This window comes from Rhinoderma darwinii, chromosome 6, assembly GCF_050947455.1.
Source record: "Rhinoderma darwinii isolate aRhiDar2 chromosome 6, aRhiDar2.hap1, whole genome shotgun sequence".
NCBI lineage: Eukaryota > Metazoa > Chordata > Amphibia > Anura > Rhinodermatidae > Rhinoderma > Rhinoderma darwinii.
Window position 1 is genome coordinate 21,423,574 of NC_134692.1, and position 24,086 is coordinate 21,447,659.

At 38.5% G+C, this 24,086-nt stretch overlaps 1 protein-coding gene across 1 annotated transcript in view; it reads right to left on the reverse strand.

Annotated features, from left to right (window-relative positions):
- The window catches only part of NEB (nebulin), a 156,666-nt gene that overhangs the window by 46,192 nt on the left and 86,388 nt on the right, over nt 1-24,086 (reverse strand). Inside the window, exons 75-105 of the mRNA XM_075831032.1 lie at nt 22,852-22,956; nt 22,322-22,633; nt 21,311-21,415; nt 21,097-21,195; nt 19,044-19,148; nt 18,551-18,658; nt 17,506-17,817; nt 16,642-16,746; nt 16,268-16,372; nt 15,922-16,026; nt 15,296-15,403; nt 15,086-15,199; nt 13,417-13,614; nt 13,210-13,314; nt 12,614-12,718; nt 12,419-12,523; nt 12,218-12,325; nt 12,011-12,124; nt 9,714-9,911; nt 9,506-9,610; nt 9,317-9,421; nt 7,712-7,819; nt 6,130-6,237; nt 5,728-5,835; nt 5,093-5,197; nt 4,895-4,999; nt 4,696-4,794; nt 4,490-4,600; nt 1,330-1,434; nt 1,114-1,218; nt 505-609 (exon numbers count right to left, since the gene is read on the reverse strand). Of these exons, the coding sequence (XP_075687147.1) occupies nt 505-609; nt 1,114-1,218; nt 1,330-1,434; nt 4,490-4,600; nt 4,696-4,794; nt 4,895-4,999; nt 5,093-5,197; nt 5,728-5,835; nt 6,130-6,237; nt 7,712-7,819; nt 9,317-9,421; nt 9,506-9,610; nt 9,714-9,911; nt 12,011-12,124; nt 12,218-12,325; nt 12,419-12,523; nt 12,614-12,718; nt 13,210-13,314; nt 13,417-13,614; nt 15,086-15,199; nt 15,296-15,403; nt 15,922-16,026; nt 16,268-16,372; nt 16,642-16,746; nt 17,506-17,817; nt 18,551-18,658; nt 19,044-19,148; nt 21,097-21,195; nt 21,311-21,415; nt 22,322-22,633; nt 22,852-22,956 (3,885 nt within the window). The remainder of the gene's footprint in view (nt 1-504; nt 610-1,113; nt 1,219-1,329; nt 1,435-4,489; nt 4,601-4,695; nt 4,795-4,894; nt 5,000-5,092; nt 5,198-5,727; nt 5,836-6,129; nt 6,238-7,711; nt 7,820-9,316; nt 9,422-9,505; nt 9,611-9,713; nt 9,912-12,010; nt 12,125-12,217; nt 12,326-12,418; nt 12,524-12,613; nt 12,719-13,209; nt 13,315-13,416; nt 13,615-15,085; nt 15,200-15,295; nt 15,404-15,921; nt 16,027-16,267; nt 16,373-16,641; nt 16,747-17,505; nt 17,818-18,550; nt 18,659-19,043; nt 19,149-21,096; nt 21,196-21,310; nt 21,416-22,321; nt 22,634-22,851; nt 22,957-24,086) is intronic.

The window sequence follows — 24,086 nt, forward strand, 5'->3', positions numbered from 1 at the left end:
CTAAAGTCTATTTCTTATGGGTTGATCACAAATAATCTACTAGATCTTATTGATTATATGTCCTGTGTGCAATGATATAAGCAAAGATTTAAAGTAAATGAAACGGGTATTCCCATCATAGACATTTATGTCATATTTACTGGACTTGCGTCTATCTACTGGAATGTTGTCCCTCAACCCCAACAAGGTAAGGCGGCCACCGGCCACTGCATCTACCTGGAAAAGAACAGAGAGGTGGTCGCGCATGTGTGTGGCTCCATCCATTCATTTCTGTAGGGAGTTACGGAAACAGCTGAATATGCGGAGGTGGGACTCGTACATATCAAACATTTATGGCGTATCCTGTAGATATGTCATAAATGTCTATGATGGGAATAACCTAAAAGTGGATGTGAACATGTTCCGCATAGCTGGAGGGTGGACCTCAGAATCACGTTTTCTGGTGCGCTGTATATTCAAATATAGCATTTATGTAAGAGACAATAACTAATATATATGACTTACATCACTAGCGTTAAGGTAGGCTTTCTTGGCTCGCAAAATGATGGGAGAATCAGTAACTGATGTATATTTATGCTTCAGCTTCTCGTATTGTGCTTTGTATTTTCTCTGGAAAAGAGGAAGGAAAATGTCAGTGCATAGAAATAATGACTAGACTGGTATCTAAGGATATATTATTATTAGATTTACACATATTCCCATTTGCTATACACGCTTATGTGTGTTCAATATATCTAACAATACATCTACTCATACTTCTTGCTATCATATATTCAGTAGGTTAGAAAGAAGTAGGGGACAGATGGAAGGGAGAATGAATGCAGGATCAGACTACACAAGGTTAGTTTGTAGTCTGTAACCATGGAGACACATAGGTGTGCATAGGAGCTGTAGATGCAAAACAGTAGGAGATTTTTTTTTAATAAGGACTATTTACAAAGTGGCTTAATTATTTTTTTAGATGTATTTGTGCAATAACACATATGGGTCCCACACCTTAAGTATGAAAATTGCAGCTGTTTGATCTGATATTTTTCCTTGCGTAGTGCCATTGAATATAAATAAGGGCTAGGTATGGTTTTATTAAATCTCATCTCTATCTTGAGGTCTTACCTCACTGGTCAAGTCTTTGACATGCTTAGCCAGTTGGAGGGCAGTAGTCTGTCCATCTGCATGGTGATGGGGTCTTTCTTTGGTTGCAACTTCAACATACAGGTACTGTAGGGTGAAATAAAAATAGGCGAATTATAGTCACATGACAACTGTGCATTTTAACAATCAAAACAAATTTAATGCATTGCAATATTTTTGAAAAACGTGATCTTTTACCTTGCTCTGCATTTCTTGTCCTTTCTTTGCTCTGAGGAAATCTGGAGTATCTAGAACTGGTGTATATTTTGATTTTTGCTTGTTACCAGCTGCCCGGTATACAACCTAAAGACATAGAAGAAATTCCATATAAAATGTCAATTCATAAAACCTAATGTTCATAAAAAACATAATAAAAAGCAAAATTAGATAATTATTTGGCTTTTATGCGTAAAAGCTTAGCGAATTAACCGCTTAAGTACTAAGCCTATTTTAATCTTTTTTGTTTTTGCTTTTCATATTGTGTTTTTTTATGGCACCATATAATGTACTAAAAAAAAATATTTGTGGGGTATAATAGAGAAAATACAGCAGTTCCCTCACTGTTTATGGGGTTTCGTATTTACGGCGTTCACCATGTGGTAAAACAACATATTATCTTAGTTTTTATAAAGCTTTTTTATTTTTCTATCAATGGAGTGTTGTGAGGGCTTGTTTTTTTTTCGGAGAGACTGTAGTTTTTAATGGTACCATTTTGAGGTACGTATGACTTTTTGGTCACGTATTCCACTTTTTGTGAGGAGATGAGGTGACCAAAAAACAGCAATTCTGTTGTTTTTTTTCTTTACGGCGTTTACTGTGCGGGATAATATTAATTATATTCAGACATTTACGGAGGAGACAATGCCATTGATGTTTATATTTGTATTATTTGCATTATTTTACAGTAAAAACTGTGTTTTTGAACTCCTAAAAAATTTATTTATTATTTTTATATCAATTATTTTAACTTTTTTTTTTTAGTCCCATTAGGGGACTTGAACAAGCAATTATTATATCATTAGTGCACAGCACAATAAACTGTAATACTTATGTATTGCAGTGTAGTGTGTATTTTGCTGGCTCATATTAAGCTCTACAGGGTGGGCCATTAATATGGATACACCTAAATAAAATGGGAATGGTTGGTGATATTAACTTCCTGTTTGTGGCACATTAGTATATGGGAGGGGGGAAACTTTTCAAGCTGGGTGTTGACCATGGTGGCCATTTTGAAGTCGGCCATTTTGTATCCAACTTTAGTTTTTTCAATGGGAAGAGGGTCATGTGACACATCAAACTTATCGAGAATTTCACAAGAAAAACAATGGTGTGCTTGGTTTTAACGTTACTTTATTCTTTCATGAGTTATTTACAAGTTTCTGACCACTTATAAAATGTGTTCAAAGTGCTGCCGATTGTGTTGGATTGTCAATGCAACCCTCTTCTCCCACTCTTCACACACTGATAGCAACACCGCAGAAGAAATGCTAGCAATTGCCTTCAGATGACCCCAAAGATAGTCTAAGGGGGTCAGATCGGGAGGCATTTCTTCTGCAGTGTTGCTATCAGTGTGTGAAGAGTGGGAGAAGAGGGTTGCATTGACAATCCAACACAATGGGCAGCACTTTGAACACATTTTATGTGGTCAGAAACTTGTAAATAACTCATGAAAGAATAAAGTAATGTTAAAACCAAGCACACCATTGTTTTTCTTGTGAAATTCTCAATAAGTTTGATGTGTCACATGACCCTCTTCCCATTGAAAAAACTAAAGTTGGATACAAAATGGCCGACTTCAAAATGGCCGCCCATGGTCAACACCCAGCTTGAAAAGTTTCCCCCCTCCCATATACTAATGTGCCACAAACAGGAAGTTAATATCACCAACCATTCCCATTTTATTTAGGTGTATCCATATAAATGGCCCACCCTGTACTTCTGGCAGGGATTAACAGATGGCAGACATAAGGGCCTTCATCAGGCCCCAAGACTGCCATGGCAACCATCCAGCCCCCTGCGATCACTTCGCATAGGGGGGGCAATGGGATGACAAGTGGGCACCTCCCCTGTCTAATGGCCTAGATTCCGCGGTCGCTATTGATCATGGCATCTAAGCAGTTAAACAGCCGGGTTCAGCCTGATCTCCGATCCCGGCCGTTAGAGCGAGGTATCAGCTATAATATACAGCAGCCACCTGCAGTGTATGGACCAAACTAGGTATGTCAGCTCACGTCACACTTCTGTCCCCGATAATCGCGTACCGTTACATCCTGATGGGTTAATGGGTTAAAGGAGTAGTCTCATCTCGATAACCCCTTTTTCAACTGAAGCCGGTCAGACTGCAAGCTTTAGAAACACTCGAAGAGGACGCATTTCCCCTGCATTTTGTAGTCCAATCAATGGCCGACCATGTAACACATGGACAGACAGGGTCCACCAGAGTGACAGCAGCTCTTTGTTGGCTGTTCTCTGTTCTGCAATCGAAGAAAGGAACTGCAGAACTGCTTGATATAGACCCATTGATGGGTTGAAACTTTGCAAGTGTTTTTTTCTTGGTGAACAAATCAAATACACTTCTTTGGATTATCTTGAGTGCCGCAGTTCCTTTCTTCGATTGCATATTGATGGTCTCCCTTGGACCTGGGATTCTTTGCTGCGTGCACCACCCATGTCTGGGGAGTTGTCCTTTCACACTGAAGAATTTTTTTGTGGCTGTGCTGCTGTTTTCCTGAATAGGTTCTCTGTTCTGGCTCATAAAGGGGAATCCCGAGAGCGGGACCACCTTCTATGATGTCCATATGGAAAGAAGTTGTCAAGATGGGTCAACCCCGTTAAACCCTTAAGAATGCAGAGAGAATAATCTAATGGAACCTATACTTTATACAAAGAAATTATTTTTCATTTGTTAAAAAAAGATACTAAATTATTTCTTGGGGAGTGCAAAATCAGAAATTGAAAAATAATATCTTTAAGGAGAGGTGTAGCCTGAAATTCTTGGCACACTAGTGCAAAATCTATACTTGGCTCACCACACGTTGGCACCACAGATGACAACTTAATCTTCTATCATAAATTATTACATAATTCTATCTATCTATCTATCTATCTATCTATCTATCTATCTATCTATCTATCTATCTATCTATCTATCTATCTATCTATCTATTTATTTATATATATCAAGTACTTATCTAAATCACCATGATAAGTCACTGTGCCTCTAAACTACTCACATATGATGCTACTCTTTTCTTTCAGTGGGCCCCCCAGGAATAGATTCCAGGTTGTGCCTGCTATACCTGCACGCCATATATCTATCCCATTGTAGGACAAAGTTTTAATAATAAAAAGTTCTTGCCTGGCTGAGATGTGTCTTCAACTCCTGGACGGTCCTGTATTCTGGAGTATCCAAGACCACAGTGTATTTATCCAGCATCTTCTTGGCAGGTGTGGTGTACAGATAGTGGGACTGTTAAAACAGGAGCATAAATAAATATGTTAGGATTACAGCAGTGGTAATAAGTATTCCAGAAAGTAATAAAGTAAGTAAGAATTTTCACCTACCCAGAGTTTGCGGAGGTCACGTGCCCTCACCATGTCAGGAGTGTCATACATGAAGCACCCTAGGCCTTTCAGCCACTGTAAGTCTTCCTTGTACTTATTCTAGTAAATACAATTAGACATAGTTTAGTGAGTATTGTATGGATAATCACACATTGACATCTATGGGATCACTAGGACCTCTCAGGAGAAAAAGACTTACATCACTGGTTATTTCTCCAACATAGCGGCAGTGAATAGTCTGGGGGGTGTATGGCAAGGAGGTCATGTGACCTTGGAGTTTGTGGTAATCGGCTTTGTACACCAGCTAAAAGACAAAGTAAGGATATATAAAGATCTCGTGGTCAGCTGTGGCTTCAGAAGCGACTGTGACTTCAAATCTTGATCTTTAATAACGTACATCACTAATAGCGTCCTGTGTGGCCTTGACTTGCCGGATTTCTGGAGTATCTGGAGTGGTGTGGATCTTATCCTTCTGCTTGTGATACAATTGTCTATAGAGCCTCTGAAATACAAGAAAAAGAAGTTGACAATGTGTTGGAAAATGTAATGGATATGTTCCTAAACTTCACAGATTATTTGGCTTTCATGGGTTTAGTTAAAAACCTTTTTCATATACCTTACTGATAAATCCTAGGCAAATAGAGGGGAGTGCCCTGAGATCGGCTACAAAGAGTGTCTCTCACTGTGGAGGACCTGGCATGCTCAAGTGTTACACAGTGAGGCCATTGATTTTGATGGAAACTGTGTAATACTTAATTTCCCCTGCAGAGGCGCTGCAGCGGAGTTACACAATTGTTGCCAGATTCTACCACGGATTACAGCTGATCTATGGGGTCCACAGTTTATCATGGTTGGATCTTTCTAACAAAATAAAGGATTGTGTAACGTGAACAAACCCTTTACGGTTTGATTGTATTTCATAATTTGATTGAAAAGTTTTAAAACATCTAAATATTTTTTAGAGAAGTTGTAAAATTTACCTAAGATTAAAAGACACCATTTTTGATGAAATCTTAAAGATAAATTAGTTACCTCATTAATGATATTGTTCACTTTCTTTAAGTTGACAAAGCTGACGTTGTCCGGAGGTAGAGTGTAAGACTTGGCCTTCAGGTGCTCGTATATTTCTTTGTACTTCAGCTGTTAATAGACAAGAGCAAAGACGAGAATGAAAAAATAATATATTTATAAGGAGCAATGAGCTATCACCTTTACATTACTGTATAAATGGGAGAATAAGATGGAGAGATTTATTACCACTAATAGGGATACATTGTGTTACAGAAGGTGAATATACAAAATGACAATGTACATATTTATATAAAACACTGTCTAAAGATATGCAAACACAATATAGGGGAAAATCTCAAATGTATATGGACCCGTCAGTACCTTGAGCAAAATGACAAAGTTACAAAGAGCGCTATTACTTACATCACTGCCGATGGTCTGGGCTTTCTTGGCATGTAAGATTGATGGGGTATCTTTAGGAAGACTATAACCTTTGGGCAGGGATTTGATAGTATCATCACGATACAGATTCTGTATAAAACAAAAGAATATACAAGAAAGTCAATAAATTATCTATCATCTATCTATCTATCTATCTATCTATCTATCTATCTATCTATCTATCTATCTATCTATCTATCTATCTATCTATCTATCTATCTATCTAAAATACAAAGAGAGCTGTACTATACAAGACCATAAAAAATAGTAGGTGCAAGCCTCAGAACTCAGACTCCCAGTCCTATAATCCATAAGGAATATTCCAAGCAATAGGCAGCACCCAGTATATTAATCCAGTGAAAAACATTAGGCCTGCAGCATATAAGGTGCTGGGAAGACTCCCTGCGCAGGTCAGCGTGATGACATCACTGCATCTCGCTGGTCTGGGCATGCGTCCCACCCGGAGGATGTGAAACGCTCCGCCCGTCGCAGGAACGGGGCAAGGTAAGTACAATATATTTATTTTTTGGGGGGCTGTATGGATATATTACAGGGGGGAGTAGGGTGGCATTATATACTATGGTGAGCAGGGTGGCATTATATACAGGGGGGGAGCAGGGTGGCATTATATACAAGGAGGGGATCAGGGTGGCACTATATACAAGGGGGAGCGGAGCAGGGTGGCACTTTATACAAGGGGGGAGAAGGGTGACACTATATACAAGGGGGGCTGTATGACAATTTACAAGGGGGAGGGCTGTGTGGCACAATCTACAGGGGTCTCTGTGTGGCGCTATCTACAGGGGACTGTGTGGCACTATCTACAAGAGAAGAGGGATTGTGTGGCACTATATACAAGGGGAGTGGCTGTGTGGCACTATATACAAGGGGAAGGCTGTGTGGTATTATATATAAGGGGGGGCTGTGTGGCACTATCTACTAGGGGGCCTGTATGGCACTATTTCCAAGGGGGGAGGGCTGTCTGGCACTATCTACAGGGGGCTGTGTGTGGCAGAATCTACAGGGGGGGGGCTTGTGGCACTATATACAAGGGAGGAGGGCTGTGTAGCACTATATACAGGGGGAGCTGTATGGTGCTATCTACAGGGGGAGGAGGGGGACACTAGCTACAAGTGTGGTGTGACACGGTCTACAGCGGGACTATATAGCACTGTTTAGAGCGGGACAGTATCTACATGGGGCACTATCTATAAGGGGGCTGCAGGTAGCACCTAGGGGGGGGGGCCCCAGTCAAAAGCTTGCTATAGGACCCAGACTTTTCTAGTTATACACCTGCCTATCTATCTATCTATCTATCTATCTATCTATCTATCTATCTATCTATCTATCCATCTCTACCCATCTATCTATATTTTTATCTATATCTATCTATATATATACAAAGTTGGCAGCCCTCCGATTCAAAGTTGAAAAAGTGATTTTCTATCTATCTATGTTTTAACTTTATCTTAAAATCTCCCATGTTCATTTAGAAAACCAGCTTGTAATAACAGTATCGATTTTTATCCTGAGTCACTACAAAGTATCATAGAAATGTACATACGTCACTGCGTATCTTGTTGGCATTGCTGGCTCTGTCCAGTTCAACTGTGTTTGTGGTTGATGTTACTTTTCCTCTAATGTTCTGCTCATAATCAGTATGATACACAACCTATTGGAAAAAACATATTGTTAAAATATTGTTAATAAAGTTTACATTTCATATGCAATAGAATGAAACTAGCTATATACACAGTATATTGAACAATATAATGCAAAGTTCACATCTGCGCTAGGGTCCCGTTCCGTCGGAACGGGACCCTGACTGACACAAACGGAAACCAAAGGTTTCCGTTTCCATCACCATTGATTTCAATGGTGACGGATTAGATGCCAATGGTTTCCGTTTCTCTCCGTTGTGCAAGGGTTCCATCGTTTTTACGGAATCAATAGCGTAGTCGACTACGCTATTGATTCCGTCAAAACGACGGAACCCTTTCCTCCTCACGCCTCCTGAGAAATACCATTGAGAGACACGCGTCGAGGCGGCTGGTAACACTTTCAAAGGACTTACAGCTAGGTGAGCCCCTATAGCTTTTTACATACTATTGTTGTCTACCCTGTTTCTTTGGCATCCCTCTTGGCTGTTACTACACTATAGTGTACAAACGAAGGAGTCCATTTCTTAGGATCCATGTATACATGAATCACATAGTATATCATATGCATTATAATTACGTATATAGTATAGGGTCTCCATGCATTACATATTATTCAAGTTCTAGATACATCTATACATTCATATACTAGCTGAATGGTACATCTTATATCCCATGTTTACCAGCTTCATGTTGTTTTCATTTTTATATTTTTCTCTGTGCATTTTTATTTAATACATATTTAATAAAAGATATATTTTATATTTACACATTTGTCATTTTGGTTTGTGTAACTCCGTTCAGGTCGATTTTGAGTTTAGAGTATATACTATATGGAGTATTGAACTATGTTCAATTGTTGTTTTTTGGACCTTAATAAGAGTATATAAGACAATAGAGCCTGACATACTTTAAGGCTTTATTTACACGAACGTGTTAAACGTCCATGGGACGGCCGTTGAAATAGGTCAGTTGGAAGGTCGCTATGTAATTCAATGTGGCCGTTCACAGAGCCGTTGTTTCAACGGACCGTGTGAAAATAGGACATGTCCGTTCTTTTCGCGCATCCCTCCATAGACTCTCAACTATGGGGGATGCTTGACATCGCGTCCCGCAGCGCTGAGCACGGATGCACCTCGGACTTGAAAAACTGCAGTTTTTAACGTCCGAGATACGCAGCGTTCGTGTAAATAAGGCCTAATACAGATCTCTATTTCCGCCTCCATTGTCTTATGAGGGCAATAAGGTTCCACTACAGAAATTTCTCCTGTCCATTTTAGTTCAACCTATCATCATACAGTGTGGAACCAAAAAAATATATATACTCGACAACTGCCCTCAAGTTAGGGGAAAATAAATCTTTCCTGACTCCAGATATGGCAATCAGAATAAATCCCTGGATCCACAACCTCCTCCAGAGATCTAAAGCACGACAACCTGTCACGGACAGTTCCATAGTTTTGCTGCTCTTACCTTATACTTTTTTTTAAAGAAAAAGAGAAATGACTCACATCACTGCTCTGTTTTCCACTGGCGACAGCTTGAACATAAACTGGAGTCTCCATAACTGAGGAATAATTCTTCTTCATTTCCTCGGCTTTAGCTTTGTATTTGTTCTGAAAAAAATGTTTTTGTTTTTTTTTACTATTCATTTTGTATAGAAAGCCAACATAGTACACGAACTAGATCACTTTGCTTACATCACTGCTGAGGTTATTTGCATGCTTGGCATGTAGAATCTCTGGTGTATCCCAAACAAAGCAGCCCACTCCCTTCAACCAAGTGAGGTCTTCTTTATAGACGATCTAGAATGGAAAAATATCAAGACCAAGAAGAAAAGGTTAATATTTCATCAAATGGTTCCCAAAAATGTAATCCATTTAGAACTATTGGTTGAACTCTACTCACATCACTCAACTGATCGTGGACCTTGCGGGCATGGACGTAGTGCTGAAGGTCGGGGAGGCAGATCCATTCATGGAGATACTTCCTGTAGTCAATCTCACTGACTTTATTTTGTGTTTCCCGGGCAGCAATGATTTCCATCATATCAGGAGCGATGTGAATCTTAGCCTTGTTCTTTTCATAGGTATCTCGGTACAAACGCTACAAAGAAGATTTGGGACATTTGAGAATGAAAAATAGATTCTGTATATAATTCCCAATTACATATGGAAGACTATGTTGACTTTTGTGGACGTTTTAATCTTTTCGTTTTTATTATTGCTTTATTGTATCTAAAATAAATAATGAAGAAACTTTTCAAATAGGCTCGATTAAAAGATATCCTACTTTTAACAGAAATGTATTAATTTACCATAAACTCCTCGAAGGAGGAAAAGTGTAGGATGTACAGAAAACAGAAACTACAAGAAAAATTAGGGCATACATTCATGTAGGGCGACGCAGTGCCTCAGCATATCAGTCAAATTTGGGGGGAGAAATAATATCCTACTTTTTTGTGTATACAGCTCCTATGCAGACCTATGCTACAAACAAACCATGTTTGACTGCTGCTTCTTTTACTGTTAGTAGGCTAGCAAGAGTATGGAGCAGATGGAAAAGTGTAACCACTGACTGCGGGATCAGATTACACACAGGGTTTGTTTGTAGTATGTATAGTATTTAAAGAGGCTCTGTCACCAGATTTTGCAACCCCTATCTGCTATTGCAGCAGATAGGCGCTGCAATGTAGATTACAGTAACGTTTTTATTTTAAAAAAACGAGCATTTTTGGCCAAGTTATGACCATTTTTGTAGTTATGCAAATGAGGCTTGCAAAAGTCCAAGTGGGTGTGTTTAAAAGTAAAAGTCCAAGTGGGTGTGTATTATGTGCGTACATCGGGGCGTTTTTAATACTTTCACTAGCTGGGCGCTCTGATGAGAAGTAACATCCTCTTCTCTTCAGAACGCCCAGCTTGTGACAGTGCAGATCTGTGACGTCACTCACAGGTCCTGCATCGTGACGGCCACATCGGCACCAGAGGCTACAGTTGATTCTGCAGCAGCATCAGCGTTTGCAGGTAAGTCGATCTTACCTGCAAACGCTGATGCTGCTGCAGAATCAACTGTAGCCTCTGCTGCCGATGTGGCCGTCACGATGCAGGACCAGTGAGTGACGTCACAGATCTGCACTGTCAGAAGCTGGGCGTTCTGAAGAGAAGAGGATGTTACTTCTCTTCAGAACGCCCAGCTAGTAAAAGTATTAAAAACGCCCCGATGTACGCACCTAATACACGCCCACTTGGACTTTTACTTTTAAACACACCCACTTGGACTTTTGCAAGCCTCATTTGCATAATTACAAAAATGGTCATAACTTGGCCAAAAATGCTCATTTTTTAAAAATAAAAACGTTACTGTAATCTACATTGCAGCGCCTATCTGCTGCAATAGCAGATAGGGGTTGCAAAATCTGGTGACAGAGCCTCTTTAACTATGGAGACACATAGGGCTGTATGGGAGCTGCAGACATAAAATGGTAATATGTTCTAATCAAGACTAGTTATTGAAATTTTTGATTTAAGAAACATTGGAATAATAAATTGGTTTCAAAAGTGTGCAAACTGTTTAAGTAATTTAGTCTTTATCAGGGCCTGTTCACATCTCTATTAGAGGCTCCATTAGGGGCCTCCATCACAGATCCAGCCGAGATTACCCGTAACAATAGCGCAAAATACTGCGCTAGTGTTTCTGGTCAATGGGTTCCGTTGGCCGCTGGTGGTGTCCATGGTGCAATGGAACCATTGCGTCAAGTATTCCTTTGTTTTTCTCCTCGGATTGAGCAGAACAATGGAATGGCTCAACGTAGATGTGAACAGGACATTAGCAATCAGGTTACATATTAGATTATTCGGCCATTGGCTGACAGCTATTTCCCCTAACCTCCCTATAGACATGCATACTTGGCTCAGCCAAGAGAGTGTGTTTATTTTAATAGGGATTAGGGAATGTTCCCTCTGGCATCGATTTTCTCCTGCAGGAATAAACAATCAGGCCTGGTGAAATCCAACATGACCATTTCTTTTTCCCACAAAATCTTCTGTCTGCTTTCCCATACAAATTACAGTTAACACCGATCCTGCTGAAATTGGTGGGTTTGGACGAGTTTGATCTAATGTCTATGGCTAACCTGAGTGTGAATTAAAAGCAATGTTGTTCTTTGAAGATCTAATAAAATCCCAACGCGATTTCAGAATACTCACGTCCAGAGGAAGCTTGCCCACTCGGAGGCATCTTGCAGTGTTTGGATCATCCTGAATACCTTTTGGTATTGTGTAGAGCGCTTTAAACTTCTCATATTCCTCACGGTACTTCAGCTAGACAAGACAAGACGATAATAAACATTGTATGACATATATGATCCAGAATAACAACTTTTAACAGGCTTGGAAATGGTAACATGTACTTACTGTGCTGGCAATGTGCTTATTCTGTTTAGCAAAGGCCAAGGCGACTGTATCTGGAGGAAGCTGGTAGCTTGTGGCTTTGACGGTATCCCAGGCTTGTTTGTACAAGTTCTAAGGAATAAAACACATTTCATTGTTGACCTTGAATTTCTGATGGTGGATTCCTCATTTATCACCCACAAAACATTATATAGGAGTACATACACTGCTGAAAAGATCTTTCATATTCTGGGTACGGTTGTAGTCTACGGTTTCCAGAACTGTTGTGTACTTATCCTTGTTCTTGTTGAAGTCCTCTTTGTATTTGAGCTGAATTGAAGATAACAAACATGACAATAATGAGATACATTGATCAGCTAGATAAGCAACGAATGTTATTATAAGTAATCTGATACTCACATCACTAGCGTTGATGGCACTTTGGATGGCTGTGACATATACTGGTGTATCAGTGACAACGCTGTAGTTCTTAAAGTTTTCTTTACTGGCATTGGTGTATTTGATCTAGAAATAGATCAGAATATGCAATTGCTGTTGTAGAATTTAAAATAGTAAATATAATTTTCTATTTCTTATATAGTGGCAACCTATTTCTCAGTGCTGTACAGAGTCAAGTAAGCCATTCACATCAGTCCCTGTCCCTAATGGGGCTCATAATATTCTCAAACACACACACACTTGGACTAATTTTATAGAAAACCAATGAATATATCAGTATGTTTTTGGAGTGTGGAAGGAAACTGGAGAAACCCATGCAAACAGGGAGAACATACATACTCCATGCATATGTTGCCTTCAAACCGGGATTCCTGCACTGGAAGGCTACAGTGCTAACCACTGAGCCACGACAATGCATCATGTCGCTACTACTGGTACAAGAGACACATTAAAATCTTACCAAGACATCTTATATATCATGCGATAGAGAAAACAATGGAGAATTGATGTGTAACAATTTACTAATTTGGAAAGCTCAAATCCTTTATATGACTTACTTGACTCTGAAGATCATAGGACTTCTTAGCAAGCAAGATTTCTGGAGTATCCCACACATAACAACCAATGCCCTTGAGCCATGTTAGGTCTTCCTTGTAGAGTACCTGTAAAGAAAAAAAAAACACCAATGAATAAGATTAATTAAAACATTTTGATACAAATATTCAATGAAGGAAAAATGGAATGTTACGTATTTTGCTACATACATCACTCAAGATCTCATTGCCTTTTTTGGCACGAATGACCCCTTGTTCGTCAGGTAGACATGTCCATTCATGGAGATAGCGGCGATATTCAATGTCACTAAGGATCTGTTGGCATTTCTTGGCAAGGACGTTGTTAAGCATGTCGCTTGGAATATTGATCTTTGTCTTGTTGTTTTCATAGTTCTTCTTGTAGCCCAGCTAATAAGAAAAGAGATAATTGACTTATTGAGTTATAAAAACGTAAAAAAACATGTGGAAAAGTCTTGGCCATCAAGGATTTTATATTCTAGGTCTACATGGAATCTATCATCAGAAATTTACCTATTTTTTGTTGTTTTCCTTGACTATACTGTACACTGGGGGCAGGGTCGGCAATCATCAAATTATGATCAGAGGGCAGGATTGCAATGAAATGTACAGTAGCATATCTATTATAAAGGAATCGAACACAGTTTATAGGTGACGAGGAGAGAGAGCACAGCTCCCTCCTCCCTCTCCCATCACAGTGACCTCTACACATGGCAAAATGGCTGACCACATACTTATGGAAAGATAACAGGTGATACATTACACTTAAGTTTAGAACTAAGTGACTCATTTCTGCCACACATTGGTACATGACATAAACTGTGTGATTGACTGTATTCCAAATGTATTCTGGATATAAATACATTGACCTGTACAATATGCTGGATTCAATGTAGTAGCTGGAAAATTTCTGTTGAAATTTGTCCAATTCAACACTATTGCCGCAGTCAGAAACTGTAGAAATCAATTAAAGTTGTTCTTGATGGCAACAGTACCACCCAGTGATAGGGAAAGTTGAACAACAGGAGCAGCAATGTAATACTAATCTAAATAGAATATTATTTATTAAAGTGGCTGTCTTGTTTAGAAAATGCATTTTCATGTACCCTATTAGGGAATCCTGAGATAATAGAAGGGGGCCCTCTGTTCAGGATCCTCCTCTAGTGGAGAAAGGTTACCAAGAGCCCTGGAGGACCTGACCTGCATTGTACAGGCACCCTATTACTATGAATGAGCACTGTGTAATACATAATTTCCCCTGTGGTGGCACTGCAGGGAAATTGAACACTTAAGGCCCTTTTACACTGTGCGATTATCGTGCAGACGAGTGTTCATATAACGCTCATTGACAATAATTGCCGTGTGTAAACAGGGCAGCGGATGAGCAGATGAACAAGCAAATGCTCGATTATCTGCTGATCGTATCATTTTAAAAAAGTAAAATATTATCATTGTCGGCAGCACATGTGTAAACAGGGAGACATACTGCCGACATGATAATAATGTATGGGGACGAGCGATCGGAATAACTACCGCTCGGCCCCATCCATAGCTCTGTGTGACAGGAGCAAACGAGCGCCGATCAACGATGTCTCATTGATCGGCGCTCGCTGCATCGGCCCTTTAGTGTCAGGTTTCCCCTCAAATTACAGCTTGTAACTGGGGGATCCAGCAGTGTACATTTTGTAATTGTACTCATTATGAAAGGACCCTTTTAACAACTAAAGCATTAAACCTTTTTAATATTAACAAAAAAGGGTCTCCATGAATAAGGTTTTGGATAAACCTAACCCTCTATAGACCATCATCATTTTCTTGTTTCTTGAAAAAACACCAAAAACATCACACAACTTAATCTTACCACGCTCTTCATCTTCTGGAAAGCCAATGAATGCACAACACTGGGGAAATCACTAATATGGGCACCAGCAAGATAGTGACCCTTTTCCTTTTCGTGATGCTCTTTGTATTTTAGCTGGAATCAAAATTGATCAATTGATTTAGTGTTATACATGTCTGATAGTCTGATACGATAATAAGACATGAGATACATATTAAATCTCAAACATACCTCACTGGAAACAATCCTAGCATGCTTGGCACCAACTATGGGTATATATTTGGCGTCCAGTTGGTAGCCCAGTGCTTTAGTATTATCCCAAGAATCCTTGTACAATTTCTGAGGAGAAAAAGAGATAACACATTTTCAGACTGACTTATATTCACTGAAAATTGGTCAAAATTTATAGTAGAGAAAGTCAATTGGGGAAGGTCTGTACACAAAAAACAATCCTACTGTATATAATTCCCATGACAAAATGCACAGATAGAGAACAGATGAGTAGTATTTTCTCTACCTACCATACAAGACGAAAAGGACAAAAAACTATCCCTTGTGTATCGATAAAAAAAATTTTGATTGAGATCTTTGGGATGGCATTAACTTAGCAATGAAAATATGTCATTCAATGTAATGATGATGTGAGAGAATATGATTATGTTGGTCATTTTGAGACAAAAAAAAATCTAAAATAGTCTAACAAAAAAAAAAATGTGAATAAATTCAGATCAAATAATAAACTGGGGTTAGAAAAAGAGACTGGGTTATCTGTAATGTAGTGAAAGTAGTACGTTATTATTTATTATCCTGAATTTATATGTAAGAGCATAGTTCTTGTCCAACTTTATAGTACTTACATCACTAGCCAGCTTGGACATATCTCTAGAATGAGAGATTTCCGGAGTTTCTGCAGAGCCGATGTAGTGACCTTTTTCCAAGTTGAAGGTTTCCTTATATTTCAGCTACAAAAAAAAAGAAATCAGAATGATAGATAATTAGATACTCTAGATATTAGATAGATAGATAGATATTCATACATTGCAAGACACTGTAACCTATTAGATAGGATCTATGGTCCCATGGACAACATTTTTTTGTCATGTTTATAAGTCCTGGCAGCAATTAAAATTATCCAAATAAACCCCCAAAAAAGCAAAAAAAAAAATTAAACAAAGTAACAAATATAATGTGCAGAGAACTCACATCACTTTGGTTGATGGCATTCATTTTGGCGAGCACAACGTATGGTGGGTCAACCACATGAGTGTAGTTGGAAAAGTTGCTGTGTGCGTCCTTCTTATAGGCTCTCTACAATGCAAAAGAAAAAGAAGACAATGATAAGTCACGGTTTTTAGCTCCAATGAGTAACATTCACTAATTTTAAGTAATTACCGTCAGAAAGTATTTATTAAATCTGTAACATAATTGCACAAGGAAGGAATATTTAGCTTCTCTTGGCCTCAGCTTGATCATAATTTCTGACGTGACCAGGAGATCCACTTTGAGTAAGATCTTTGTGGACTATAAGCATAGAGTCATTTATCTTTGAAACGAAAAAGCAATCAGTTCATACAAACCTCATTAACCAGTTCTTGAGCTTTCCTCACTTTCTGGTGCTCTACAGAGTCTAATGGAACCCATCCACAACCACGAATCCATTCCAGGTCAGATTTGTAGATACTCTAGAGGATGAAATGAGTTGTTGTCAAAGTATACTGTACAGAGAACTATATAGTAAAATATTCAAAGGGAATCTATCTTTAGAAACATTATTTAAATCAGGTTTTTATTATTAATTATTATTAATTATTTTTTAATGTTTAATGGTGTATTCTTTATTCTTTTATGTGACTATCCACATAAAAAAATCTTGAAACTTTGCAGTTTTTAGACTGGCAACTACAGCAGTCATAATACCTGATATTTTCTGTTCGCTATAGCTCACTTGTCTGCTTTGCTGTGTTGACTGGGACAGAATGAACAGAGTCATGTCATTATCATTTGAGGTTGGGCAAGTTAATGACAGCTCTATAGTACTGCTGGATGACTAGATAAGTTAGTACAGCACTATACACAAAGGCTCTGAACGCATCTCTTCTGTCACTACCTGGTCTCTGGGAAAAGGCACTGCCCTCCATCACTTTCTGGAGATTGTAATAATCTATGACATTTCTCTGCCCATTGTCTCCCATTCATTTCAGCTGCTATAAAGCACACATACCCTGCTGTACTGTCTATATCCGAAATATAGGAAGGAAGTGTATGCCTACAATATCGTCGCCCCATGGAAGTTTTTATATAAAAAAAAACATAAATAGCCACAATTTAAAAAAACAAAACAGAATAAGCATATTATTTGTCATCTATGTACCTAAATCTAATTATTAAAACTACAATTAAATACATGACACATTCCCTTTAAGAATGTCTCCATAACTTACATCACTCTGCAAGTCATAAGCCTTCCTGGCTTGGATGCAGTCATTTTGGTCAGGGTGGCATGTCCACTGGTGAAGGTAATGACGATAGTAAATATCACTGGCCAAGCTCTGCCCTTGTTTAGCTGATTCGATTGATACCATGTCACCAGGAATATTGATTTTAGACTTGCACTTGTTATAAAGTTTTTTATATTCTCTGTCATTCTGGATCAGGTTGGTATGTTTGAACCATTTTAGTTTAGGATCAGCATCAGCATTTGGAACGCCAACGTAGTGACCTCTCTGTTTGATGTATTCAGCTTTGTACTTCAACTAAAATAAAAACAAGAAAAATATAAAAAAAAATAGGATAAGTATTTGTATTTAGAATATAATTTTCAGACACAATAGAACAGTGAAGGGCGCCATTTTGTGGTGAGAAATTTTTTGTTTGATTATTTTCTGGCAACCAATTAAGGGAGAAATAATCATATAAGCAAACCAGAAGATGCTATAGGGCTCAGTAAAACAGGAAACCCATTTTAGCCTAGTCTCCTCTACAAATTATGGGAAGTGTGGACCAAAAGCATTGGAAGGGCCGGGCCAATGGTCGAAAGGGAAGAAAGTGGCCAAAAAAGCACTTTCCCTGTATGTAGGGATGGAGTAGTATGAACATAAGCCAGGAGGAGGCCCCATTTTGAGGATTGATAAGCATACGTACTTCTAATATATGTGGATTCAGGAAATATATGCTTTGATATATAAGCACGTGCTATGATAATTCGGATATTTTGTGCTCCAAAAAGTTTTTACAATTGTATCTCCTGTTGTGGCACAGTTCAAAAATCGTCTCCACATGGCTCTAAATAATCCCCTAAAAGTAATAAATAGTTGATCGCTATCTCTAATTTTTAGGCTCCAATTATTAAAAATTTGATTCCTGGAAATTATTGAAAATTAATTACATTTTGAGTACTGTACTACTGTATAGTGCAATTCCTTATATAACACATTGATGGAGTGTCTTCTATTAATTCAGATATATAGGTAAATGGGACATGATTACCTCACTCTGTGCAGTGTCACTCTTTCTGGCGTGCTTTATCTGCACTGCGTCATGGGGTAATAGGTAGCCAGTTGCCTTAATATTATCCCAGCCTTCTGTGTACAATTTCTAGAAAAGAAAAATACAAAACAATTAAGCGTGAAATTAAAATAGAAAAATAAATAAGGGCATAGATAGATATGAGATAGATAGATAGATAGATAGATAGATAGATAGATTAGATAGAGAGAGAGAGAGAGATAGATAGATAGATAGATAGACAGACAGACAGACAGACAGACAGATAGATAGATAGATAGATAGATAGATAGATAGACAGACAGACAGACAGACAGACAGACAGACAGACAGATAGATAGATAGATAGATAGATAGATAGATAGATAGATAGATAATCTATCTATCCCATATAAGTACAATATTGTATTCCAATCCCCATAAATATATACAGACCCACATATGCGGTATATATATTATGATTATATGTACATACATTATTGACATTCTTGGCTGCTTCTTTTGCCGTAAGCAGCAGGGGAGTATCGCTCAAAGCTGTGTAATGTGACTTAATGTTGTTCCAAGCTTCATGATATTTAATCTAAAAAGAAAAGAATAAAATAATAGTTAGGTAAGAGCATACAGGATACTAAAATGGAACATTATCTATTTGTTTTTTCACACCAGACCATCATGAAATGCTGGTTCCTACCAATACTTAATCTCTTATCAAGATAGCCCCTGTACATATGCCCTAAGGGCGTATGGACTACATAGAGGACCTGAGGCGTAGCTAGGGGTTTATCATAGGGGGGGACGAAACATAGCTGAGGGGGCCGCAACCCAGTAGGCCCCTCCAATGCATTTTTACAACTGCAGAGGCGCATCCTAATCCTAGTGGTTCTCATTGTGAATGAGCAGGAGTGCTGTACTGTATACGCTGCTATATTATCCATGATAATTACAAGTTTGAGATCAGTATAAAAGGCTCTTAAGTACATTACACATGTATAGCCGAGTTTAAATGCTATCTACTACATTGTGCAAAACATTAGAAAAGAAGGGGACAATTGCATTAAGAATGATTAACAGGAGAAGACACGGCAGCCATCTCAATATCAGAGACACATCCTAATCTATGGAAGTTTAATAGCCGAATATAATACCAGGTCAGCCGTATATCAAAAGGAGATACACATCCAAACCAACTTGATACTTGAAAGCAGTAGACCAGCCAAATATAAGCAACGAGAACATCGGCTCTAATCCATCACATAAACCTTATCATATACAAATCCCAGGAGCAGAGCAGGTGAGCGGCTAGAAGTACATTCACAGTTAGGCCTACAGCATGCAACTATTATAATTCAGATAGAAAAACAATTTAATATACACATAGAAAATACATTTAAAAAAACATGTTACTCACCAAGTCGAGTTCCACGTTGGCTCAAACTCAAAAATAATCATGTGATCCATTTTTTAAAACTGATACAGGTATGTGAGGGTTATACAGTTATATAAAGGGATGATGGCTAGTACATACAGGGATGATAGGGGATTGGGAACAGAGATGATAGGGGTTATATACATGGATGATGGCTGCTCCAGCTATCATCCCCATATATAACCCCCATCATCCCTGTACATACCAGCCACCATTCCTGTATATAACCTCCATCATCCCTGTTTAAAAACAGCCAGGCTGGTATATACAGGTATGATGGGGGTTATATACAGTGATGATGGGGGTTATATACAGGGATGATGGCTGGTATATACAGGGATGATAGGGGGTTGTGTACAGTGATGATGGGGGTAATATACAGTTATATACAGGGATTATAGGGGGTTGTGTGCAGTGATGATGGGGGTTATATAGTTATATACAGGGATGATAGGGGGTTGTGTACAGAGATGATGGGGGTTATATACATGGATGATGGCTGCTCCAGCTATCATTCCATATATAACCCCCATCATCCCTGTATATACCAGCCATTATTTCTGTATATAACCTCCATCATCTCTGTATATACCAGCCAGGCTGGTATATACATGTATGATGGGGGTTATATACAGGGATAATGACTGGTATATACAGGGATGATAGGGGGTTGTGTACAGAGATGATGGATGCTCCAGCTATCATCCCCATATATAACCCCCATCATCCCTGTATATATTAACCATCATCCCTGTGTATATACCAGCCATCATTCCTGTATATAACCTCCATCATCTCTGTATATACCAGATATGGCACAAAAAGGAAGAGTATAGAAAGCAGAGATTGAGTAGAAAGAGTTATCTGTGGAGGACTAGTGACATCAGACTGATGTCTGGCGGGCTATCTAGGGAAACTGGTGATGTCACTGCCCATTTTAAGTTCCAGACTCCTTGGACTTTACTGTCAAGCATACCTTTATGCTCTGAATGGAGAACAGTTCCCTAAAGGACTGGCACTAAATATAGCCTAATCCAAAATCAATTTGCATAAAACGTAAAAAAAAATCCACTAGTAACAATTTTTTTTAAAGGATACTTACATCACTCAGGATTTCTGCGCCTTGCTTAGCTGAGACATAATCCACTCTGTCAGTGACGGCTGTGAAGCGGAGAGTGTCTGGTTTAGTTCTATACTTATTCTGCAAACAAAAAAGTATTTTAATGTTTTTTGTTTTTTTTACTATCATCGTGTAACCAGACTTATTGTTTTACAATTTTCCATGATCTATTATAATAAAGAAGAATTAGCTGTACCTCACTTATGATTTCCTGGGCAAACTTAACCTTCTTAACATCATGGGAGTCATTTGGCATCCAACCAATTCCACGGAGCCACTCCAGGTCTGATTTGTAGAGTGCCTGCAAATAAACAGAAATAGATTTTTATTATTAACACATTCGAATTCATTTTTGGAGGTGAGTTTATTATATTTTTTATGTGATTATCCATACAAAATAAATCGGAAATATTCCAGTTTTAACACTAGACACCAAAGCTTACACAATAGGCTGACATTTTTTCTGTTTTCTGCACCTCACTTTCAGCTTTCTGTGTAGATTGGGACAGGGTCAGCACAGGCGTCTCATTATCATGAGAGGACAGGGATTCAATGGCAGAATACAGCTCTATTGTACTGCTGAAGGACTAGATAAGGCAAGATAGCAACACTATGCACACAGATAAGGCCTGTATGCAGCTCTCTGGTCTCTGCGACAGGAGCAGTATGTCATTTCTTCCTGGAGACTATATTATTCTATGGACACTCTTCTGTCCATTAACTCCCATTCATTGCAGATGCCACAAAACACACATACACCCTGCTGCACTGTCTATACAGACAATACAGGAAAGAAGTGTTTGCCTCTAATATAGCCGCTACCAGCCATATTACAACAATTATTTTATTTAGAATTTCTCTTTTATCTTACAACCACAGAGATTTTTAACCTAAGGCCTTCCATTACAGGCCAAACCATGTTTCGGGACCCCAGATGGTTCCTCTACAAACTACCCAGAGGTATATGTATACTTTTTCCCTTTAACGTGCCATGATGTATTAATAGAGTACATCAACCAAATTTAATGACAAATAAGCATCATGTCAGCTCTTATGTAAACAAAACTTTAGAAATGATCTGTATCATTTATGTGATTTATAATGAAATTGTGTTCAAGTTAAATTCCATATAATCAAAATTTTGTCTTTGCCTTGGTCGAGTGTTTGGGATAGTCTCTTCAAACAAGTACTCAAATTGGTAACTTACATCACTCTGGAGGTCGTAGGCTTTTCTAGCTTGAATGACGTCATTCTGATCCGGCAGACATGTCCATTGGTGCAAGTAGCGTCGGTAATCAATGTCACTGACCAAAACTTGACATTGCTTGGCTGCAACGATCGACACCATATCTGCTGGTAGGTTTAACTTTGTCTTTATTTTTTCAAAGTCCTTCTTGTATTCCAGGTTACTGGGAAGTTTAGATGTCTTCAAATACCAGGCCAGCTTGTTGTCATCATGAGCTGTGGGAGTTCCGATGTAATGACCCTTCTGTTTCTCATGGGCAATCTTGTATTTATACTGTAGGAAGCAATGAAATCAAGGAGAGTGCAAAGAGTGTCAATCCACCATATCGCTATATAAGGTCAAGAATTTTGTAATGTAGATAAAGAACTTGGAGTTGAGATTCTCTTCATTGTAAAAATAATTTAAAAAAAACTAACATTTTTGTCAAACATTTTTACTGATTAATTATACAGTATATTATACAGTATATTATATAATAACACAATACTCACATCACTTGCAATATCTCTTGAGGCCCTAGCTGCTTTAATGGGAATTGCATCTGACCTGAGGTCATAAATCATTTTCACCTTATCCCAACCTTCTCTGTAAAGTTTCTGAAATAAGAAACATGAGTCTAAGAACAGGAGCACAAAAATGTTTCTTAAAGGTTTATTAGTATCTAAGCCTACAGTGTTAATTAAAGGTATCAGACAAGGGGTGCACAAACTTTTTTGATCTCAGAGAGCCATATTGTTGGATTACAGTGCTTGAAGGGACTCCAATAAAATTTTGACATACAGTATATTACAAACTTTTCAGGCGAAAACAGCTCCTGAATTTCAGACGTAATTGCATTTACTTGCGTTTTTCGCCGCGTCTTTTTCGGACGTAATTTGGAGCTGTTCTTCATTGGAGTCAATGAAAAACGGCTCCAATTACGTCCCAAGAATTGACAAGCACATCTGCACAGAACATCGTAAGACCCATTGAATTCAATGGGCAGATGTTTACAGCTGGTTTGGAGCCGTATTTTCGGGCGTAATTCGAGGCGTAAAACGCCTGAATTACATCCGTAAATAGGGCGTGTTTACATACCCTTAGAGACAAATTTATTATGACTGGAATTTCATACATCAGTCTTAAACTGAAGTACGTTGTGAAATTTGCCAAATTCGGGCACCTGTTAACAAATTTGGCGCATATTGAACTGCACTAATGCCAGAAATTTACATTTTCGCTATAATTTGCATTAATTTCTGGCGTACATAATATTTAATATGCCAGTTCATCGTGGTCCTGCCCCTCCCGGTTAACACTTTTCTCGCCTCTTTTCAAAAGCATCAAGAGCCCTTTCATTTACAAAAGCTAACAAATAATATGTTGAAAATAAAACATTGTCTGTATACGTTTGTAATCGTCTCTATACTTTGTATATTCAATGTGTTCAATAAAAATGTTTTTCTTAAAAAGCATAAAGACGGAAAGAGTTGTACATTTTCGTGTAAATATGGTGTGCACCAAAACGTACTACTTTTTTACGCCACTAAAGTGGCGTAAACCAGTTGATAACTTTCCTTCTTAGTGTTTAAGAACTTAACAACTTCTTTGAGTCTATTCTGGTGCTCTGATGAGGACCAGATCTACATGGCCACCTGGGATGTCGACCCCTTGCCACATTACATCCTGCCCCAGGCCACAGGTAGTACATCAGACCGGTGAACATTCCAAGGTTAATTACATACTT